Genomic DNA, 23,218 nt, shown 5'->3' on the forward strand with positions numbered 1-23,218 from the left:
ATGACCTCTAGAGTCTCAATATTCACAGTTAATGATGCCAACCCATTCCTCATTAGTGATGATAAAATTACTAAAGAACAATGTCACACATTCTGCCAACTCCTTTTAACAACAAAAATAATTAAATCACATATTAGAATTATAATGATACTAGATCAGAATATTAAACCAAATAATAAGAGAGGCAGTATGGTACAGCAGTTAAAAGCACAAACTCAAGAGTCCAACCACTTAGCAGCACTGAAACTTGGACAATTACTGTTAGTAAGCCACCATAGTCACCCAACTGTAAAATAAGAGTAAATATCTACATCTTAGCTGTGAGAATGACAGACATTAATACATACATGTAGAGTCCACAGAGCAGTGTTTGGCATGTATCAAGACGTGACATGTATCATATGTTTTATATTGTGTGCATGTGTATTTATTATACACATGAACACGTTATACAAATGAAAAGATCTAATACTTCCTTCTTATACCCTTTAAATATAAAGCATTGCTTCCACTGGTTTGGTTGTCTCTTCTAATATTTTTTCATTTTCTATGTTTTACCTTTATTTCTAAATCTAGTTAGAAAACGGTTCACAGGAAGTCTGGTAAAATCCACTTAGAATGTGGTCATTACCAACCTTGAATAACTCCAATCACTGTTCAGATCCAAGGGGCAGGACAGTCATTCCTGACCTCACTCCCAAATCTCAATGCATGCCTCATAAAAGCCTAAGAATAAGATCATACAAATGCAGAAAAGACCCTTAGATCCAAAGTACCAGATCCCAAGAGAGCAAAAGAATCATTCCTTAATAAAAGCCATCAATCGAAGTGAGTTTCCAGGAAAATTAATCTAGTTAACTCACTCTTAAAGCAGGGTCCTATCATAAATTTTTTTCACTGAATCATTTACAACTTTTAAAACTTTTATCCAATCAATACTAGAAAACATACCAAGAAACACCAAGGAATTCAGAATTTCAAAAAGTTTGTTTCAAGTAAAGTATTACCACAAAAGAATGACAACAACAACAAAAGACTAAACCTAAGTCATTAATCATCTGCTAAGATAATGTATCACTATCAAGTTATTACAATAAAACTGGTATTAATTAAGATATATGCAATAATATTAAAATCAAGTTGAACTAATGGTTGCAAAAGTTTAAACTGTGATACTTTTATGAATGAAAATAATATTAAGAATAACAAACAGGCAGTCACACACTGCCAGTGGCAGTGTAAACCGGCATAAAACTTAAAAATAAGTTGGCAATATGTGTGTGGAGCCTCAAAAACAATTGTATTAAGTCTATTTTTGGAAATAAACACAGAAAAAGCTGACTGATTTTTATTTAAAAATTTGAAATACCTAAATTTCCAACTGTAGGGGAATGGTTACACAAGCTATTTTAAATGCATGTAAATATTTTTTAGAAGTTCTAAATAAATACTGATGAAAAATAAGAATTATGATAGAAAAATGTTTAATCATTCAACCAATAATTTATTGAGCCCTTTCCATTTGTTTGGTACTACAATAAATGCTGATTCAAGATACAGCAAAAACAGAGGTGTTCATTGCTCCCACGACACAGTATCATGTGAGAGAGACACATGTTGAAAAAAAAACTACTGAATCAAAAATAAATGAGCAAGGTACTCCATCTAAAAAGGAATATGATTCTTTAACAATCTTTAACAAAGTAATCTACTACTGACTAGGAGTGTTAGGGAGGCTTCACTAAAGAGATATGTAGACTAGGAATTACAGAGATTTCCAATTGCACATGGTGGTCTGAGTGCATGTGTGCATCTTTGCTGCTTTCTGAAAGTCCTAAAACAACAGTACAGAAGTTTTAAAGAGGCATAACTTCATCAGGACAAAGAAAATGAGACAGGATCACAGAAGAACTACGTCAACATATTTTTGGAAGCTGTGAACATGAATGGTTGAGTGATTAACTGCCTTTGTAGACCAGAGAAATCACTAACAACACTGAAACCTAAACTGGTATGTGCATGGCAAGACTCCCCAGAAACAAGCTGTTTACTGTAACAGATAGCTGGAGAGGATCAGAAATAAGAAGCTCTAGTTCTCACTGAGAGTAGATGTGGGGTGGAGAATCAGAGGCACACACAGCCCCCTTTCTGGCTTTTCTAAGGCAGCTAGAAGTCAGGTCTCCAGCTCCCAGACAGAAGAATGGAAGACACAGATTCAGTGTTCATTTCCCAAACCGAAAGAAAAGACCCAAATACAGACATGGTGAGAGTTCTACCTGGTTGGCTTATGGCAATGGTGACAAGTTTAAAAACCCCAGCTACATACACAGAGCTTGCAATCACCATTTTTGCGTCTTATCTTTAAAAATGAACAGACAGCAAAGGATCCTAAGATACTTGACGAACACCTCCAGCATGAGTAAAACAAAGAATAAAACCAAACAAATAGAAAAGAGGACTAAGAGGAAGTATAAACAATACAAGGAAATGGAAAAATAACCTTCAGACACTACAATATAGTGTTCAAAGATAAGTACACCAGAGAATTAACATCAAGGAAGAATAGGAAAGCTCTGTGAATTTTTTTAAAAAGTTCTTCAGAGGGTCTTAAATGTTCTTCAGATAAGTTTTGAAATACAAAAATCAACAAAAGGGCTGAAAAACAATAAATGAGCAAATGTCTTCAAAAGCAAAACAAAAGATAAAGCACTGAGAAACAGAAAAGCAGAGGAGTATAGAAAGTTTACTATTTGAAGAACAGCAATTCCAGAAAGAGAATACTAAAAACAGAAGGGAAGAAATTATCAAAGAAATATCAAAAATGTCCAAGAACTGAAAGAAATGAATCTCCAAATTAAAAAGACCCAATGAGGGGCGCCTGGGTGGCTCAGTTGGTTAAGCCATTAAGCGTCTGCCTTTGGCTCAGGTCATGATCCCAGGGTCTTGGGATGGAGCCCCAGGTCAAGGGGCCTCCTGCTCAGCAGGGAGCCTGCTTCTCCCTTTTCCTCCGCCCCTCCCTGCCTTGTGTTCAAGCTCTCTCACATAAATAAATAAAATCTTTAAAAAAAAAAAAAAGACCCAATGGATGTGCAGTGAAGGAAATAAAGAAATGGAAGAAGGAAGAAAGGAAGGAAGGAAGGCACCCCCCTGCACATTAGAAGATCCATATATCATTATTATGAAATTTCAGAACCACAGGCATGAAAATATCTTAAAAGCTTCCAGAAAGACAGACAAAAAATTTAAAAACACCAAACAAGCAACCAATCATACAAATAAACAGATTTGAGAATGGTAATATACTTACAGTAACCATGTAAGATAAAAGACAATGAAGCCATGCTTTCAATATTCTCAATTACTAATATGTAATTCCACACCAGCCTATCATCTTACATAGCGGAATAAACATGTTTTTATAGATATGAGATCTAAAACGTATGTCCCACCTAAAGGAAGTTACTGTAAGAAAGGCGTAAGAAAACAAAGGTACAGAGTATTAAGAAAAGGCTATGGAGGGGCGCCTGGGTGGCACAGCAGTTAAGCTTCTGCCTTCGGCTCAGGGCGTGATCCCGGTGTTACGGGATCGAGCCCCACATCAGGCTCCTCCTATGAGCCTGCCTCTTCCTCTCCCACTCCCCCTGTTTGTGTTCCCTCTCTCCCTGGCTGTCTCTATCTCTGTCGAATAAATAAATAAAATCTTTAAAAAAAAAAAAAAAGAAAGAAAAGGCTATGGAGATCATGACAGGATTCCAGAGGAAAAAGGGACTCCTAGTGTAACGTAAGTCCCACAGTGACAGTTATGCAAGGCTACAAGAAGGATGCCTTCAATGGCAGGAAAAAATAAATAAATCTAAGATTATTTGAGGTTTTCAGATATATTGAAAGACGCTTCAGGGTTCCATTGATAAATTTTGGGATGAATTAGTGAGAAGTATTTAGATAACAAAGCAATCAAACCAAAAGAGACAATGATTAATTCCAGGAAAAAGATGTAAGGAGGAAAAAAGTTACATTATTATACAAAACATATGAGGTTCATCTATGAAGATCTACATTGTCATCATAATACACCTCCTAATTTAAACCAAAATGGTCCTATAACCATTTTGAGAGGACAGAGCAGGGTAAGTGTTGGGGGATGGGTGAGCCAAAGTAGAGTCAACAAATAATTTCTAAAATGTAGGAAATTTACAAGCCTAAGCATATTATTTACAAATAATTACAAGAAGAATCCATTAAAAAAAAAAAGTTGAAAGCAGCTACCTCTAAGGAATGGGAATCTGTAGCAAATAGAGAAGAATGAAGACTTCTATTTTCTGTTATATAAGCCTTATAGCACTATTTGACTTTTTAACCTAGGTACCTGTATTTTTTAAATTAATTTTTTTTAAAGTTAAACAGGTTTGAGGACTGATAAAGATTTGATTATTGCAAATATTTTAAGCTTATATGTAGAAAAAGAAAAGATTAGAAAAATTAAACACTGAAATATCAAACGTGGTTATTTTAGTCTGTGGAAATAACTGATGATTGAAAAAAATCTTTTCAAGTCTTCACAAATTTTCTTTAATGAACACATATTACTTTTTTTGTAATAAGAAAACAAACATTTAAAAAAGGATAAAGTCCTGTACTCTGGAGGGAAAACCTTTGTTAGAGATTCTCAGATGCTCTTCAAATACTATAAGCAATTAAAATCCATAAGCCTAATTATCACAAGTACTCACTTTGACCATGACAAATTCTACACAAAAAATATATGTTTTATTTTCAATTTAAAAGTAAAAGTTATAAGCCCATAAAGTCCTAATGAAGATTTGTGGTGAAAACATGTTTCAGTAAACCCATATGTGCTCTGAATAAATAATTGCAATTAAAAAAAAATTCATTGTGGTTTCTGATGGGTTTTACCTGTTGTAACTCAAATTGTTTAAACAGTCAAACTGCCTGGAAGACATAACAACTCAGCTGTGTTTTAAACTTAATAATACTGTTGCTAATTACATAAAAGTAATATTGTTGCTAATTACCTATTGTTGCAACTACCTGAGAAGAAATACAAATAAAACTTAAAAATCTCTATTCATGATGCCACACTTGCAGAAAGTTTTCTAAAACAAGAACTTTTACAAACACATTTTCCCAATTTCCTTTTCAATCTTCAGACATTCTCACTGACAACAAAAGTTAAAATCTTGAAAATTGTAAGTTTAGTAAGATGAATTAAATTCTGAGTAGCTGGAGGGTAAAGCATTAACATTATCAGGCATTTCCAACAGTGATCATCTTAAAGTAAAAATAATTTAACAAAATGTATATGGCTTCTATATAAATGATTTATTCTAAAGCTGTTAATGATTTTTTTCTTATTTATCAAAGACCTGTAGTCTGTAGGAAAAAGAAAAACAAAGTACAGGGGAAAGAATATGTAAATTTGACTCCTTTTTAGAATAAAAAGAAACATTTTCTTTAAAGACTGAAAGCATATTATAGCAATCCCTCATCTTTTTTTGAAGATATTCTATTATACAGGATTTTCACTTATACTTTCTGGCACTTGTGAAAATTTTGACTTCAGGAAACACAAGTGGGCCAACAAAAAGTAAAACAGTTCTGAGAGATGCATTCCTCTCTCTGCCAGAGAATCAGTGAGGGGAGTGTATGAGGAACTTACGAGAATCAACATAACTGCTTGGGCATATATGTTATTGGTATTAGTTTTATTTCACACTTTGTTATATTTTAATAAATGTCATTAAAACTTTTACAACTTTTCATAGATCTCTTCAATCTTGTTCCCCTATTCCAGAGTTTCTCCAAGTGTGCTCTTAACACAGTCTCTTGGGGTGGGGTCCTGCAACCTAATAAATATGCTGTCAGAGTTTGAGAATCTCTGCCCAGCTTGAAAGTTCTTAAGTTCTAAAATGTAAATTCTCACACCACAGACTTTTAGAAATTTATACAACTTATTCTGTGACTTAGTACCTCAAATTTACATGAAGGCCAGTTGAAGAGAATCAGAGGGAAAAGAACAATAGAAGAGGCAAGAATTTATTTGATACCGCCACAACCACTTAGTGCCTTACACAGAAGTAATTCCTTATTTTCTCAGGAGTTCTCTTCCTTAAAATGGCAGAGATTCTACTTCAGGAGTCTTGGAAAACAGGAGTTTAGCAGTCAAGTAATAAAAATGATGCTAGACACACAAAAATACATAGTAAAAAGTTTTAAAAGCATCCACTTTAAAACATGTGTTGGCATAAAATCATACTTTAAATCCTTTTTCCTGAATTCCTTTAAATTGTTCAGGGAACACTGGTAAAGTCATTGTGACTTGCTAAAACAGATCTTTCCAAGAACTGTTACATCACGGCATTTCTTTCCACAGTTTTCAAATCTTTTTTCTTTTTTTAGTTGAAATTAAATTTTTTTGTTTACTCTTACACTTTTGGGGAGGGGGTAAAAAATATTTGGTAAAAATGCTTACACAGTAAGACCTTTTTGCAAACTGCTGAAGGCAGGAAGGCAAGAGAGCCTAACAATAATCACTGTCTTGTTCTTTTGTTTAAAACAGAATGAACTGACCCACACATACATAAAAAGATCACAGATTATTTAACATAGGTATTCAAATACAAAAACTGCAAAATCACAAAACTGCAGTTGGCAAAACATGATTTACTTTAACCATTAAAAGAATCTGTATTTGTTCTTCTTTTGAAAAGAAAAATATTTGCCAAGAGTGAAGACAGTCATCAGAAAACAGGATGTTAATGCCAAGAAACCACTGCAGAATAAACAGATCAGTGTCACTAATACTATGGAAAGCATAAAATGGTGTGTTAGTGTTCCTGATCTGGAGCAAAAGACGGCTTGCGCTCCCTAGGGCTGGCTGAGCAGACACATCCCATCAGCATCAGGCAGCCCTCAACAAGCTATGCCAGGACTTGTCTGCTTTCAGTTCCTACAATGTAACAAGCTCTTCCATGCACCCTGGCCCCTCTGTCTAGTTGACACTTTCCCCCAATATTTTTTCATCTTTGTGCTGTTCAAGCTTCAGATCTTAGCTTTCTTTATTCCACAGATAAATTAAGTACCCCCCTCCCCTTACCTGTTAACTCCCCAAGCACCTTATCATCTCCCTCCACAGCACTTCTAACATTCTACGGTTAGAGGTATGGATTTTACGCATATAAATGTTACATGAGTATATCATATATATATGCGTGTATACATACATAATACATGTAATGATAAGGTCCCTCCTCTTTCCCTAGTAGGCTATAAATTCCACAAGAACAGAGACTATGTCTGTTCTACACAATTACAGCCAAGGTCTTGGACACTACCTGGTACAAAAGTGGGCACACTTAGAATAAAGTGCATCCAGAGCTCCATTTTGTTTGCCATCTCTTCATACCTGTAGAGCCGCAATGAGACAGCCTTCCTACCTGCTATGCTAAACCACAGAACCTTAACATTCAACAATGGAGGTTCCCTACTGACCTGTAAAAATCACTGGAGGGTGGGAAAATGGAAACAAGCTGTAGTGAAGTGTTCTGGGCTACAATGGGGATGGGAGGTCCCTCTGTTAGTACTATTAGTCAGTTCTCAGGCCAGTAACTTGCCAAACTTCCTTTGGATTCCAGAGAGCTGCCTGATTGTTTTTCTTTCTACTGGCACTAAGTCTTACCTTGAGTAGTTTTCTCCTTTCCTTTAGAAAAGTAGAACTGAATGCAAATTTATAGTTTCTGCCTTTCATCTCTCTGGAAGCCAGCCTCCATGACAGCCTCCACTGATGCTTGCCTCCCAGTATTCACATCTCTTGAGTAGCACACCCTTACCCAGTTGAGCAGGGATGACCTGTGTAGCTACTAGGATGTCATGGAAATGGTGGTGTGACATTTCTGAAGCTATGTCACAGAAGACACTGGGACATACACCTTGAGCTTTATCCTTGCTCTGGGGGATCCAACGAGTACACTGTGAGGACACTCCAGAAGTCCCGTGGAAGGGTCCACATGGTAAGCAACTGAGTTCTCCTGCCAATGGCCTGGGCTAACTTGCCAGCCACATGAGTGAGCCACCCTGGAGAAGGAACCTCCAGCCCCAGTCAAGCCTCCACACGACTGCTACCTCATGAGATCCTCAGCCAGAACCAAGCAGCTAATTTAGCTCCCGAATTCTAACTTACAGAAATCGTGTGAGATAATAAATGTTTATTGTTGTTTTAAGCTGCTAAACTTAGGGATAATTTGTTATACAGCAATACATAACAATATAATCTCTCATCACTTAAGTTCCTCATCATTAAGTTAGAAACTTTTATCATAAATAGAAAAGGAAACAAGAAATTAATTTTAAAAAATTACCCTACAACTCCCTTTTCCCTTTCCATTAGACCCCATAAGGAGGACAAAGCAAATGGCAGACTTTTTGGAAACATTTAATGAGGGTAAGATTCATTCATCTTTTTTGGGGGGAAAAAAAGACAAGAATTTCCTCGTATTAAACAGGAATTTTCTGAAAGGAATTAAAGATGAGATGGAAGAGACGGGACAGAGATTGAAGTGCTGTCCTGAAGATGAGGAATGGAAAAAGAGGCAAGTTCAGAGATTGGCTTCTTCTGTTTTGTCACAACCCTGCTTTTAGCAGAGTTTACTGAGGTCTCACCCAGAGAAAATGTGCAATGATCAGAATACGAGGAGGAACATATACAATATGATATCCTAGAAGGTAGTGAAGTCTGTACTAAGAAGAAAAGAAAAATCTTTATGTAGCAGCGCTTGGGTATCAGGGTCATTTTAAATAAGTATATGGTGGCAGTATGCAGAAGTACCAGTCTTATTTCTATTTCTATGTAGAGAAGATTTCTCAATTTTTTTCTTTTAATTCCCTGCCATAATAAATGTAGAACATAAAATACTCCCATTAGAAACAGAGATTCGTTACCATAATTCTACAAGGTGGTGCTGAGCACATTTTCCCCCTTCCCAAAGCCAAAGATAATTTTTCTAACAAAAGAGTTTTGAATTCATTTGAGATTTTTTTTTAAATTATTAAATTCTTCTGAGCCTTAGGCTGCTTCCATTTTCTTTTCAAAGTCTTCTTTCTAGGTTTCTCTCCAGTTTTATTATAACACAGACTTTAGAAAAAAAGAAAACCTGAGATAATTCTCCAGCAGAGAATGTTTTCTCTTAACATTTTCAAAAGACCTTTTTAAAGACTGGGAGAAACAACAATGAAAAACGTTTCATTATTCTCTGGTAACAGTTAAAGATGACTTTATCTTGTATAAGAATTTCTGAGAGTTTTCTTTCTAGATAAGCCAAAGAAATAAACAGAACTTCGTAATCATAAACTGCTGGATTCTATTATTAAACAGTGGATCCAAGACAAATACCATTAGAACTGTCAGAGTAACAGTGAAAGAGAACAAGACCCCAATATACAGATACTAAAAAAAATTAGGTTAGCTTTTGGTTAGAAGCCCCCCCCCAAAAAAAAAAACCCCAAAATATAATAGTTTTTATTAGTTTGGGAGAATTACCATTGCCACATACTGTTAATAATCACTAATGATCTCTTGACCTTTTCAAGCTCCTTAAAAATAAGGAAATTAGAATTATCTTTCTAACTCTTTTATAAACAAAATCCAGAAACAAAACAAAACAGATATCTGATCAGTATTACCAACTCAGCCTTAAGCCACCACCTTGCTGCCAGCACTGAAGTTCTAGAGTTCTGGGCTAAATCTTTCAAGGGAATTCTTATTTGGCTTTATAGAATTAAAAACTGGAAAAATTACCGAGTAGCCCATGGTTTTGATTCAATGAGAGATGCTGAGCCAGAACCAACCAGTTGAACTGCTCCTGAGATCCTGACCCACAGAACTGTGTGACGTAATAAATGTTTATTGTTTTAAGCTGCTAAATTTTGGGATACTTTATTATGCAGCAATAGATAGCATCTCTCTTATCACCCAAGTGCACAGTTTGCTAGATTTTCACCATGAATATAAAAGGCAATGAGATATATTGTGCAAAGAAATGTAAATAATTAGTAACATGTAATGTACAAATGAAAACAAGTATGTTAATGAATATCTTCAGATACAGTTAATAGTAAGACTAATACTGTAAGATCGGTGGAGCTGATTCTTTTTCCTAATCGGCCCCAACTTTTATGAAACCTCAGAGAAGCTACTATAAAAGATCCCCTTTCAGGGGCGCCTGGGTGGCACAGCGGTTAAGCGTCTTCCTTCGGCTCAGGGCGTGATCCGGCTTTGTGGGATCGAGCCCCACATCAGGCTCCTCCACTATGAGCCTGCTTCTTCCTCTCCCACTCCCCCTGCTTGTGTTCCCTCTCTCACTGGCTGTCTCTATCTCTGTCAAATAAATAAATAAAATCTTAAAAATCTTAAAAAAAAAAAAAAGATTTCTTTAAAAAAAAAAAAAAAAGATCCCCTTTCAAAACCCTTTGACAGTAGAAGAATAGTGGGGAAAGGACGTTAACTTGGGGCAATTATAGGTTGGAATCACTGCAAATTGTAAATCCAAGTATTCCAAGGATTTTTTTTAAATTTCTGTATTTGAAAGAATTCTAGAAAAGTGACTATACTATACACTTAGATCCTCTACAGAACTGCAAAATATCTCTGAACAGTGGCTTTTTCTTAAATAACAAGTAAAGAGACATGGGTTTACATTTCTCTCTGCATAAATCAGCATAATCTAAATAAACTGCAAAGAAAAAAGTGGGACATTTCACAAAGGTTTTTATTAACAAACATAATAGCATCTTATAGATGATATAGGTACTACTTAGTGCTAATTTTCATATAAAAAATGGTGAGATAACACATTTTGGTGCACGATATAAGAAATAAAATAAGTCACCTACCCTTAAGAGGATCATGCTCTGCTCTCATAATATCAATAAGGGAATTTTCCAAAGAGTGCATATTCAAACTGTCATACATTCTACTTCGATCCTAGGAGAGAAAAAAAAAGACTCAATATGACGTATGCAACTTTTTAAAAAACTGATGATAAATAAACCATCTAAACCTTCTTACATAAAATAGGACATCTGATTAATATAATATTACTAATCACTTGCATCCCAAGACAATACCAGTAACTAAGGATCTCAGGAGCTATAATATCTCTTGTATTGGAGAATACTACATTTACTATATCATTGCTAAAAATCACATATCAAAAGTAAACTTATTTCATTGGAAGCATTAATATAGTAAAATAATTTCTATTATGATCTCTCTCAACTTATAAAGATTTCTGAAATGTTATACACACAGAAAGCATTTTTAGTTGTTATTTAACTTCTGAACTTTTCTCATGTATCTAGAAAGACACCGGCACTTAAAAAATAAATATTTTGGGGGAAAGGAATTAATCCCATAATGGCACCATACTTTAAATATCTATCAAACAGTGTACATTATTTAACTCAGAATTTCACAATAATAAATACATAAACATCCCATATAGTTAATATCAAAAGCATGAACTATTAATATCAGAACAAAGACTAACACCTAGAATATTTATATCCAAATCTCGCTCTCTGAAGTCCTCATATATTGGTGTCTGCATTTCTAAATCCTCTTTCCCTCCACACCCTGCAAAGAAGGCAGGGATGGAGGGAGGAGTGGGTGGAAAGTATTCTCATCTCAACAAGTTTCCTACCTCAAGTTCCAGAACAAAGTCTTTGTGTAGCTGGAAGTCTTGTTTGCTAAATGTTAAATCTGTCAATCTGCTTACCAGAAGGAATTTGACTCTTTAATGCCTATAAATCTATACTATTATTCTTTTTTATTTTTTTTTTAAATATTGATATATTTTATTATGCAATACGAAAACATCACATTTGTTAATATTTCTGATCTCATCAGAAAAGTCTTAAGATGGGAAGTTATCAAGTTCACTGTAGTGGATACACATTTTCCAAAATGTAAGTTTTTAAAGCAGCAATTAGAAATTTATCACTGGCAACAAATACTGTCAGTTGTTTTTTTTTTTTTCTTTCTTTTTTTTTTTTAAGATTTTATTTATTTGACAGAGAGCACAAGCAGGGAGAGCAGCAGGCAGAGGGAGAGGGAGAAGCAGGCTCTCCACTGAGCAGGGAGCCCAATGCAGGGGCTTGATCCCAGAACCCTGGGACCATAACCCAAGCAGAAGGCAGACGCTTAACCGACTGAGCCACCCAGGCATTCTGCCCAACACATCCTCAGTGCACTTGAACAAATATCCATGGGGAACTACCACAGCAAGCTCTGGCCCATGCCCCCTAAATTGCCAAAATGTCAGTGATGACTCCCACCCATTCAAATGTGTGTCGGTGTTTGTACAAGTGTATGTATACGAAGGAGAGGCAGGGCAGGCCATTTTTAACTCTCAAAACATGATTAATACATAAAAAGAAAATGAAAGAGTAAGAAAAATGGGGGGAAAAAAGTCTCTACAGAAATCAGAATTAGGCACTTCTTAACCTGAGTCCATGAACTTCAAGAAGGACCATGAAATCTCTGAGATTATATACAATATTCTGTATGTGTGTGTACACATAATTTTTTCCAAAGGAGTCCACAATCCAGAGACTACTCAGAGCCAACCTTTCAGAAAGCTAAACATTAGAAGCTTTTCCTGAAAATATATTTACTCCATCAAGTGGAGTAAATAAATTAGGATTGTGAGCTTTTAAAGCTAGGCGGCCAGAATTAGTACTGTAGACTAAACAAATTGCCGTTGAGGAATTTAGAAGCGTGCAAAGTAATGCTAAATGGTAGAATGCTAGACCAGTTGCTCTACTCCAGCTTTATCACCATGCGGTTATATTGGTACTCCTACTTAACTTTACTTACTTTATTTTACATCATTAACAATGACTTTAGTGGGGGAGACACAGAGAATCACTGAACTAGAAGAATAGTGGTTCTCTCACTTAAGCATGCTTCAAAATCATCTGGAAGGGCTGTCAAACACACAGATCACTGGGACCCAGACTGGGGACTCTGCTCAGACAGAATCTGAAATTCAACACGTATGGAGTGGCCCCTGCAAATCTGTATTTACAGTAGGTTCCCAGGCGATACTTCAGACTGCTAGTCCAGGAGCCATACTTTAAGAAGTGCAGAGCTTCCTGATCTTGAGTAAGTCACTAAACCACGGTAGGCTCTGTTCTATCCTCTAGAAAAGAAAAAAAATGTTTCACGCTAGACAATGCCTAAGTCCACTTTAAAAATAATAGAAATAATAGAAAAGCAAAAGACTCAAAGTACTATGTAATAAATGAAATAAAACTGGAATAGAGATGAGTGTGGCCCTTGGGCAAAAATGACATACCATTTTAGTAATCCAAATATTTCCATCTTCTGTGCTTACACTATACTATATTCTTAACTAATCTGCTGATTTTCCTGCCTTACCCCCTAAACTAAGTTAATTAGGGGTAGGGACCTTCTAATTATGGAATATAGCTAGCTCTGAAATGTTTTGAATGAATAGTACTTTCTCTCTACTACAAAAACTTTGTGAACTCAAGTTGAGTTCTGTGAGGGCAAAGACTGTTCAGGACCATGAAGTCTACTTAGCATTCTCCATGGAACAGGTACTCAGATGTAAGATGACAAAACTAAGACAAGATGTATTAAAAACATATTTAAAATAGTATTAAAAAACATAAGCTGTCATGATAAAAATTGTGCCTGGGTGGCACAGCGGTTGAGCGTCTGCCTTTGGCTCAGGGCGTGATCCCGGTGTTATGGGATCGAGCCCCACGTCAGGCTCCTCCTCTATGAGCCTGCTTCTCCCTCTCCCACTCCCCCTGCTTGTGTTCCCTCTCTCGCTGGCTGTCTCTATCTCTGTCAAATAAATAAATAAATAAATAATCTTAAAAAAAAAAAATTAAAAAAAATTGTATATATAATTAAGTAAAAAAAAAAGCCTCAGTAGGTATGTTGTATCATACAGGTTCTAAGATATATTATAAATACTTTATATTCTATTTACCTTAAATTCTTGCAAAGAAAACGTATTATGGTTCAGGGATATCTTCTCAGGATGATGTTTTTTGAACAGGATCAGACTATGCCCCATCACAATGGACCTATGAACTTAATTAATGGTGACTATTACCACCACCCAAATGGCATTTCTCACACCTTTTTTTTGATCACACACTAAGTCCATTCAAGGAGTATGATCTTGCTTTAGAGCAAAATTTAAAGTAAAATTAATGAAGTAACTCCATATACACTGTCAACGGGCAATGTTTAAGCTAAGAAGGGAAATATATGAGCTAGCTATTCAATAAATATTGGTGACCATTAGGTAATCAACAGACAGTGGTTATTCAAAAAAGCTGCCTGTATTGATAGCTTTAGCTCTAATGCCTACATCCAACTGAAATAGTGTGATGCCCACTTAATAAGGACCCTTATTTTCCCTTGCATTTCAAGTCTCTCAACATGAAACAAACTCCTGCTTTAGTAAAGAAAATAACAAAGCTACTATAAAACTATTAGCTTACTTATATTTTGGTGAGCATCAGCTGCATCCCACATGATTTTTAAAGCACCAAACACAAAATAGCCTTGAGCAGGAAAAGAGCTCATGACATCTCAAAATCACTTTCTACATTTAATGAAACCTACAGGCTCATGTTCAAAAAGTATAGATAATTCCATTAAATAAAGGATGGGGATTAGAACTTAACTTCTGAAAAAAACAACAACAGAAACAAACCTGATTATAAAACAAATCAGGATATTAGAAAAATTTGTGTTCACACAAACTGCCACTGGTTTAAAAACTAAATGGAAATCGTGAAACTATTTTAAGGTAAACATAAACACACCAAAACTGATTAGCGCACATACGGAAAATCATAGCAATGTAATTTACATTTATTACTACATGACCATTTGAATACAGCCAAGATGTTTCACAAAAGTAAGAATCTCTAGGAGGAGAAGTTTACCCCAATCTATTTTAAATATGAAAATTATCTGACAAAGAATCAACTTAAAGGGGTTTTCAGAAACTGAGATTACAGAATCTCACAGCAATGAACAGGCAAGACTGAGGAAAACATTTTCGGGAAAATGACAATCTATGATATTCTAATATTTTATTATTTTCATAAACCCAGACATTTGCCATAAAGACTTACAGAAGCAACAATACAGTCCTAGAAAGGCTGAAAAACACAGAAAGAACAAAGTAATCCTAATTTTAAATAGGATAACCTAAAAAAAGATTAGAAATGCTAAAAAATAAAGAGGTCAAGAATATTAAAATTAGTACAACAAAAAGAACTTGAACTTAATTAAAAGGGGACATTTCAATGGGATGTCATATTTTTACTTTGATATATTCAAAACCCTGTCTCATTTCAAAAAACACGGTCAAGCAGAACATTTTCTTCTTGAAAATAAAGTATTCACCCAAACAAAAAGGTGATGGATTATAGGAAAACCCTGTATTGTCATATTTAAAGATATACCAGATGATTTAACATATATCTAAGTAGAAAGATCAGCTTTTGTTGTAGTTTTGTGTTGAGTTTTCCAATTTTTGCTTTAAAATAACAAAGTCGTGCTAATACTGTCCTCGACCTTCTGTAAATACTGATTTTACCTGACGACACGCGGCTACTGCACTCTACTGATTCAGCAGCAGGTGATGTGTTACGTCTTACTGCAGAAAGTCACGTTCAGTCTCCTACTCTATCAGTCTCTGGTTGTTTCACACAGACACCCCTTCTTCATCCAACTGGACTTTCACCTTCTCAAAGGTAAAGAACAGAATTTCTCCCCATATATTCCAAGGGTAGTTAAAACACTACCACATACCTAACGAACATACGTTTTTTGAGCTTCCTTTCTTAATCTGAACCTTGACAAAGTGCTACGACAGTGACTCTGAAAAACATTTTTTAAAAAATCTGTAAAGGCCCCAAATAGCTAAAGCTATGCTAGTATCCACAAGGATTAAATGCAAAGAAAGGCAAGTAGGAAATATGCGGTATAAGAATGCATCAAGTACAGTTAAAGAACAGAATGCAGGATACAAAACTTAAAAAGAAAGCATCTATTACCTAAGCAGGTACAAGAGAACTGATTCTCATTTTCAGTAAGTGTTAACAGTTTGTTGACTACCAATGCCCCCTGAGGTTCATCTCATTTAAGGACCACAATTTAAAGATTGCTCTATTAAACGAAAAATTCTATTTGGTCTGCTACTATATATTGTTTTTTGTGTAAAATGAATAAAGACACCAAATAATATATTTTTCTGAGAGGTCCCCATATTATCATCTATCATGTTATCACGTTAACAGTCTAGATATTACAGACTGGTGGGAAATATCTTCAATTAATTCAAGGTAGTTTATGTGACATGCTCAAGAACTTCCACAGGAACAAAAATCTAGAATAGAATATATTGATAATTGATATTGACAGGCCAACACCCATCTTATAAGGCTTCTCTAGCCTTATAGGGTATAGCCTTATAAGGCTAGTACACTTTTAAAGGTATTATGTTGCTTTGTTTACACGAGAACTGATATACCATATATAAACCTTTAAGTAATAATCTCAGCTACTAGTATATTTACTTTTTGATTTAAAATATTCAAGTATTAATGAAAATATTGTAATCCCAATATTTAATTGAAAATTCAATTTTAAGGCAATTAGAATTCATACATCAGAGAGTATGACTTCTTGCAAGGGTAACTACCTAACAGCATTTTAAAGAAAAGTATTCTTAGCCTTAAAGAAATTAACACAAATACCTAAAATTCATTTCAAAGTCAGCAATGTGTTTAAAACTTTACCTTTGTTTTTAAAAAGTTTTAAATTTAAAGCTTTTCCATAAGAAAATAATTAAAGTAAGGAAATGCCAACCAACCCTAAAAATTTTGTGTAACTGGGTAAAACCAATCTACGAAACTATTTTTTCCTATTTGCTGAATGTTAATTACATGTCCAGTTCTTGGTACAGGTAAGGCCTCAAGTATCCAGGTACAGGAATCGAGACTCCAGTTCTAGAATTTAGTATATATTATATGCCTAATCAATTTGAAACTAAAAAAAAATAAAAAGTTAATGTTTTTAAATAACATATTTGTTAATTGAGATATATTAATATTAAAATGTTCTATATAATGAAAAAAAATCAGAATGAAAATGTTGCCCCAGATATTTAAGTGCTTAAGAATTTTCTATAATTTTAACTTTGCAAAATAGTGAGGAACTACCCAATGGTTTAAGATACCAACTGAAGTGTGTAGCCATTGTTGTATTTTTAAGAACCTCAACTTCAAATACCTCAACCTTTTATGGAAAGATAGAAACACAGAACAAATTTTGTATAATAAGTACCCTTAAGGTCCTCAAAAGAGAGAACCACATTGCTTTTAAGACCAGTTGGGAGGTCATACACTGTACCTTGACTGCTTCAATCCAATTCCCACCCCTTCTCCCCAATAAACCAGGACCTTTGTATTCTAAAAATAAAGTGCGTGTGTGGGGGGTGTACAGGGAAGAAAAGAAATGGCCAAAATAGATCAGAGAAAGTGTAAGAGCTAGCTAAAAAGGCTTTTCATGATCTAGTTCAAAGTTCTCCTTTTATAGATATGGGAACTATGACATAAAGACATGAAAGCCCATAGACTGTATCCTCAGATGTCATAAGGACTGAGAAAGAGGAAGAAGGTTCAGGTTTCAGACCTCCTTTCCTTCTAGTTCAGTTCACTTCCCACTATCTTTTTCTTCACCCCCCCTTCAACTTCATCACATCACACCTCTGGCTCAAGGGTCCAAAGGGAATGCCTATCTCAGCAGTTTACCAAAAGAAAAAAAAAATTATCTTTAAGCACCTAAATCCTTTTATGTAAAATGAATTTACCTAAAATCCCAGGTTATAAAACAGGTAAGAACAGAGTGGCTTTGACTGAAATCTAAGTGGAAGCGCTGGAGACAGCCCAGAGGCTGACTTCCCTTTCATTATCACCTCTATCTACTCTCTAGCACTCCACCAACTGAAACCACCTCAATTCCCTCATTTCTCAACATGTGCCCCGCCCCTATGGTCCCTTTATGACAGCTAATCTGTCTTCTCTCTTCTCCATAGTTAAATATCCCACATACATGTATCCTCTTGCTTCTTCCTACACATGCTCTCCAAATAATTACGTCCTTTCCTCTCTAAAAACATGTCCCTTGCCACCTTCAAAATGATTATCATAATTTTCCTCTTCTAACAGACCATCTCCTAGCCATTTATGTATTCAATTTGAACATAAAAGTGCTACCATAAAAATGTCACTAATATGGCCTAACTAGGCCAGAGTGGAAAAGAGAGTAGAAATAGATGGATAGCTAACTTAAATTATTAACAAAACAATAAATCACAAATTACATGAGATAACTACTTATTTCTAAGTGGAGATCCTGGTAGGACTATTTTGGTAAAAAGGTAGGACTTTTCTAAAATAAGTGCTAATGATAGATTATTGAAGTTACTACTAACCCTCCATATTTGAAAGGTATTGACAAATGTATTATTAATCTATTTATAGAGTCCTTACTTGTAAAATCATCTCATGTTGATAAATTAACTAAGGAAGAGCCTTAGCTAAGGGTAACATAGCTCCATTCAGTGGGCTCCCACAATGTCAAGTCTATGCTCATTCAAGCTTCGGCTCTGTAGTAAAGAATCCTCATGTAGGACTGAGTTTTCTACTTGTCCCGTAATACTCATCACCGGGTACCCAGTATGAATTCAAATTTAGTCTGCAGGAAAAGAGATAGCATTTTGTAACCACAAAGGGCTTGAAGGTAATTTAAGACCGATTCCTAGCTTTTTGATTTAGGGTTTTTCTATAGGAAACTGATTATTTGGAAGAAGACAGTATGTAACAGCAGTGACAAATTTTAGAATAAAGAAATATTATAAATGAAATTTTTCTTAAAGTTAAAAAAAATTGAAGCTAGGCCTTCTTTAGAAATATACCTTAAGACAAATGTCGATTTCATGACAAAAATTTACTAAAAAATTCTGTAGAACACTGATGAAATGTAAAATTGAATGTTAAATATATGATTTTGTCCCCAACTGAAAATAACTCTGAAAGATAAAATCTGTTCAGTTTGACTGATGTTTAAAGTCAGGTGCTCTTGGGTATTTAATTCCTTTTTCCAAAAACAAATTCTGTTTTGGAAATATAAAATAGTTATGAATTACTTATAAATCTGAAAATGAAGCATTTTATATTAAATAAGTGACCTTTTAAAAATAAATTGCTTTAATGTTCTTTGACATATGCTTAAAAAGATATAACTGGAAAGTAAATAATAAATCTTACTCATAATATAAACACTAAACTCCTAGTCAAAATCCTGAAAAATATACACTGTGCAGCCTACCTGGTCTATTCTGGATGTTCCGGCTGCAGTGCACCAACTATCTTGGAGTGAATCTGAGCCCCAAGCTGGTAACTGCAAACTAGATCTCACCTTCAATAGCATAGAAGTTTTCATCAGAAATAAGCAGTTCTCTTCCCCACACCCACCCACAAAAAAAAAAAAGAAAGAAAAAAAGAAAACAAAACAATCAAAGTTTCTTCTATCTCGTGTCTTTGGTCCTCTAAAAGACTTAGGGGGGAAAAATCTCATTTTAAATAGTTATAAGGACCTTTATTAGCCTAAACATTAAATAAAACATTAAAAGGCCTGAAAAAAAAGTCTAATCATTGTAACTATTAGGCCACATTTAGGAAAAAATGGTCATTGAAACAGGGAGGACAAATTTTAATTTGATGCAAAAAGCCCTAATATTATTTTGCCATAATCACAGCTGTACTAAGTATATTCTAATATATATATATATATATATATATATACACACACACACAGCTGACTACAGTCAAATCTATGCACAATTACTTAACATTCTAGCTTAGCTATATTGGAGAAGAAATTCATTTTGGTGGCCTATTAAAGATGAATAAATTAAGGCATTCTTGAGCTGCCAATTAAAAGCTTCATCATGTAGTTAAGAAATACAGCAGGTTTTTCTAGATTTTATGAAGCTTCTTTTCTGTGTGTTTAGAGAATTTTTTAGTCTCAATTTTCTCTACGTAAGTACTTTATCTTTTGGCAATTATATGCTTAAAAATTAAAACTTTTGTTTTAATCTGTTAATTTTACCATACTACTATTACTACTACTGCTGCTACCACCACCCAATTTCTTACTTTGAAAGATAAACATTAGAAATAAGACCATTTACATACCATTCTTACCTGTAAGGGTAAGAGAGTATTACTATTGTTGTCTGTTCTGAACACATTATCTTCAATCCAAGATTTTGGAGTCAACGATGGAGTAGAGCGAGTAAATTTCGGTGGTGCTATGACATTACCAGAAAATGGTTTCTTCAATGGAGATATCTGATTCATAGTTCCTGGAATTCCCATGTTTCCAGTTCTACGATGATCTCTGCCATGCATTGCTCCCCAGGACATACTTCCAGTGCCCCAGCCACTGCTCTGATGGTTGCTCCAAGGAGATTGTTTCAGAAGAGGCTGAGAAAAACACATCTGTTTAAATTATAGGCATTTAAAGAGTTTGTAATTCAAACTCAAATTTAGGCCTGTGCTAAGAATATATATAATCTAAAAAAAATAAAATCTCTAGAGCAACAGAATATATCGTAACAGGTCATGAAAAGTAATAGGTTTGAGATCTTGCTATATGAAAACATATTCATTTAATGCTAGGTGAGTTTTCATCCTCTTGTCCACTTTAATTATAATGAACCAAGCAGATGTTTCATGACAATTATTAAAATAGAACCATGCAATTACTTTTCTTTCCCTTCAGAATTGTACACATAAGAAGAAAAAAAATAAATACTTGAAAATTGAAATTAACTTTGAAGATCCTTAAAGATATACCCTACATTGTGATCTCAAAACAACCACATTCTGCTAGGCATACAACTAAAATATGGTCCTCAATTAATAAAGGTATGAGTAATGATAGGAGTAAAATATTTAGACTTTAGGGTTCCCAAACAAATTGCACCATCGCAACAGTAGGTAATGGTAACATTTGGTGGTGGTCTCTTGCAGGAACTAAAAACACCTTTTAGTATAGGGACAGTATAGAAAACCTGTCTTCTCTGTATTGTTTATTCAACTTTTAAGATATTTTATTCCAATTTTAATGTAGTTTCTTTTAAAGTGTTTTTGTTTTTTCTTTCACTTAATTATCCATGAACAGTTAAGCAATTATCTAATGTTACCCATAGGTGGATCCACTGAGATATACTAAAGATAAACAACTATATGCTTTGATTATTCTAGTAGAGATCTTAATAACACAATCTCCATTCAGTTCATTCATTTTCAAAAGTAAATTATATTCCAAATTAGAACCTATGACCAAAAAAGTTGAGGATCCACCAAGAGGCAATAACTGTAGTTTTTTGAAAAGTATTATTTGCTAGCAATTATGTTGTCAATAAGCTTACAGCTAACATTTAGCTAAAGGAAGTATGGACCATGCAGTTGCTATAAGTAAATAAGTTGCTATAAGTATTCTTAAAATGAAACCTCCTTCTTGAAAGACAACTTAAAAAAACAAACAAAAAAACTTTGCTCTATAGTACCTTTTAAAATTTTTTTTAAAATGCCAATGTAATCATGCATATACACTGCCCCCTCCACATAGTTCAAAAGTATAACTCAGGGACCTTGAACAAATCACTCCATTCTTGAGGGGCCTTACTTTCCTTACTGATACAGTGTTCAAGTTCTCTTCCAGTGATCTAAAATTCCATATGACAGCTGTGTGACCTTTTAAACTTCACTGTGAGAACCATCTTCTGACAAAAAGCAGATTATAGTTAAATATGAATCATGGTACACGGTCTTCTAATGTTCTATATCATGGTTCTAAGAATACAAAAGTACCTATAAATAATTTTCTGTGGCAAGCTTCCAGTTTAAAAAATTAAGACCCTGACACACAAAAGATAACTGCTAGAGATTATGGAAATCATGGGAAAGTGGAGTATTATTTCAAAATTCTGTATTTTCAATCCTCATAGGCCACATTCTCGTTTCTCGGGAAGACACCAGTGATTCAAAATGAAAACTGTTAACTGTTACTCTGGTTGATTTAAATGAACTCTTAACTGTTACTTTGGTTAGATAGTATTCACCTTTTAAAAGGTTAGCCCTTGAAAACTTTAACTGGTCAATGGAAAAAGTTATAGGAGTAAGCAGGCACTGGTTAAGGTCCAATTTTGCTTCTCTCCCAATCCTTAATCACGAAAATGACCTTAAACACACTAATCACTACAATAAATGCTGACTGGAACAAAAAAGAACAACAAAATACTCTTTCAATGTCAATTAACCAGCCCAGCGGTCGTTCGTACGTTGTATTGAGAAGATAACAAAACAAGAGCTTGAATCAGAAAGGACCCGGATGAATAAAAAAACCCTGCCCGGTGTTCTCATAATTGCATTATCCGTTTCAAATACACATACCCCATAATTCAAGAAAAGGTAAGGCCACCAAAAAAATGGGAGTGCACCCTTTGACGTGTATAACACGAATCCCGGATTCAAGTTTAGTTTTGTCTTAAAGCCACCAAATATTCCTCACACATGAAGAGGCGCAGAAACTAGCCCAATCTCGGAGCACCTCGGCTGTAACCGAGTGAACCCCCGCGGGCCGGCTCCTCTCTACAGTCGTCTGACAGTTCGGGACCGAGTCCGCGGCGCGGCGGCCGCCGCTCTCCCGACGCCGGGCCCTCGGCGGGCGCCTCGACACGACGGGCAGGGCGTCCCGGCCGGCCACCGCCTCCCCGGCCAGACCTCGCGCCGGCCGGTGCATAATGAAACAGACTCGGTAGAAGAAAGCCTTTCCGTCCGTCCCCTCATTGGACGACCGGTAAGAGTCACGGGCTCCGCACACGCACCGTCTGCGGTGATCATGTTCCTCCGTCCCAAGTTCGCTTCCCACGACCGCTTGTCGGAGGCAGCCGCCCGAGCCCGCCCGCCCTGAGTCCCCCGCCCGTCCTCGCCGCGTCTCCCGGGCTCGCGGACAGCGGCCCTCCGGGTCACGGGCGCCCGCTGCGAGGGACGGCGGAGCCGGCGCGCCCGCCCG

At 35.5% G+C, this 23,218-nt stretch overlaps 2 protein-coding genes across 8 annotated transcripts in view; one reads left to right on the plus strand and one right to left on the minus strand.

Annotated features, from left to right (window-relative positions):
- The window catches only part of CPEB2 (cytoplasmic polyadenylation element binding protein 2), a 68,523-nt gene extending 45,780 nt beyond the window's left edge, over nucleotides 1–22,743 (minus strand). For 2 of the 7 annotated variants that reach the window (XM_034672106.1, XM_034672104.1), the window contains exons 1-4: nucleotides 22,597–22,618; nucleotides 20,341–20,622; nucleotides 19,463–19,552; nucleotides 10,906–10,996 (exon numbers count right to left, since the gene is read on the minus strand). In XM_034672106.1, the coding sequence (XP_034527997.1) occupies nucleotides 10,906–10,996; nucleotides 19,463–19,552; nucleotides 20,341–20,562 (403 nt within the window). In that variant the 5' untranslated portion in view covers nucleotides 20,563–20,622; nucleotides 22,597–22,618. Of the gene's footprint in view, nucleotides 1–10,905; nucleotides 10,997–19,462; nucleotides 19,553–20,331; nucleotides 20,623–21,829; nucleotides 21,906–22,596 lie in introns of those variants that run through there. The other 5 variants (XM_034672103.1, XM_034672105.1, XM_034672110.1 and 2 more) reach the window with 5 other exon arrangements.
- The window catches only part of LOC117804326, a 113,128-nt gene continuing 112,289 nt past the window's right edge, over nucleotides 22,380–23,218 (plus strand). Inside the window, exons 1-2 of the mRNA XM_034670967.1 lie at nucleotides 22,380–22,480; nucleotides 22,723–23,002. Of these exons, the coding sequence (XP_034526858.1) occupies nucleotides 22,380–22,480; nucleotides 22,723–23,002 (381 nt within the window). The remainder of the gene's footprint in view (nucleotides 22,481–22,722; nucleotides 23,003–23,218) is intronic.

This window comes from Ailuropoda melanoleuca, chromosome 11, assembly GCF_002007445.2.
Source record: "Ailuropoda melanoleuca isolate Jingjing chromosome 11, ASM200744v2, whole genome shotgun sequence".
NCBI classification, from domain to species: domain Eukaryota; kingdom Metazoa; phylum Chordata; class Mammalia; order Carnivora; family Ursidae; genus Ailuropoda; species Ailuropoda melanoleuca.